Source organism: Haliaeetus leucocephalus, unplaced genomic scaffold, assembly GCF_000737465.1.
Source record: "Haliaeetus leucocephalus isolate CR32 unplaced genomic scaffold, Haliaeetus_leucocephalus-4.0 Scaffold395, whole genome shotgun sequence".
NCBI classification, from domain to species: Eukaryota; Metazoa; Chordata; class Aves; order Accipitriformes; family Accipitridae; genus Haliaeetus; species Haliaeetus leucocephalus.
Window position 1 is genome coordinate 2,806,595 of NW_010972831.1, and position 494 is coordinate 2,807,088.

The 494-nt window shown below is 57.3% G+C and overlaps 1 protein-coding gene across 1 annotated transcript in view; it reads left to right on the plus strand.

Moving 5' to 3' along the window:
* Positions 1-58, plus strand: part of LOC104835743 (G2/M phase-specific E3 ubiquitin-protein ligase-like) — a 1,052-nt gene extending 994 nt beyond the window's left edge. Inside the window, exon 6 of the mRNA XM_010573914.1 lies at positions 5-58. Coding sequence (XP_010572216.1) covers positions 5-58 — 54 coding nt within the window. The remainder of the gene's footprint in view (positions 1-4) is intronic.
* Positions 59-494: the final 436 nt, after the last annotated feature.

A 494-nucleotide genomic window follows, 5' to 3' on the forward strand; every position in this document is an offset into this window, starting at 1 on the left:
CCAGCCCCCCAGCACAGGGACCCTCGCACAGTGCCCCAGCTCCCAGCACTTGGGCTGAGGAAAAAAGAGGCCGGGATCCTCAAAGGACACCCCAACAGCCAACTGCCCTCTGAGCCCATGTGCAACAAACACACAGATCATAATAAAAGTTTATTTTCATATTTTTTCTTGTCTTAGCAAAATATATTTATTTTAACTTAAATAAGTTAAATAAAATAAACTTTCCCGCTGAAGGCGGCATCATTCAAGTACGCTCCCGCGTGCCTGGGGCTGAAGCCCAGCCCGCCGGGGGCAGCAGCAGGGGCATGGCGGGTGGCAGCATGGAAGTGTCAGTTCTTCAGGGTCTGGAAGTGCTTCAGGTGCGCCTGTACCCAGGGCGCCTGGGGGTCCGCGCACAGCTCCTTCTTCTTCTTGGTGACCAGGCTGCCGGGAGAAAAACCCGCGTCGGTCGGGGCGCTCGGCCGGGGCCGTGGGGTGCCTGCGCTGGGTCCCGC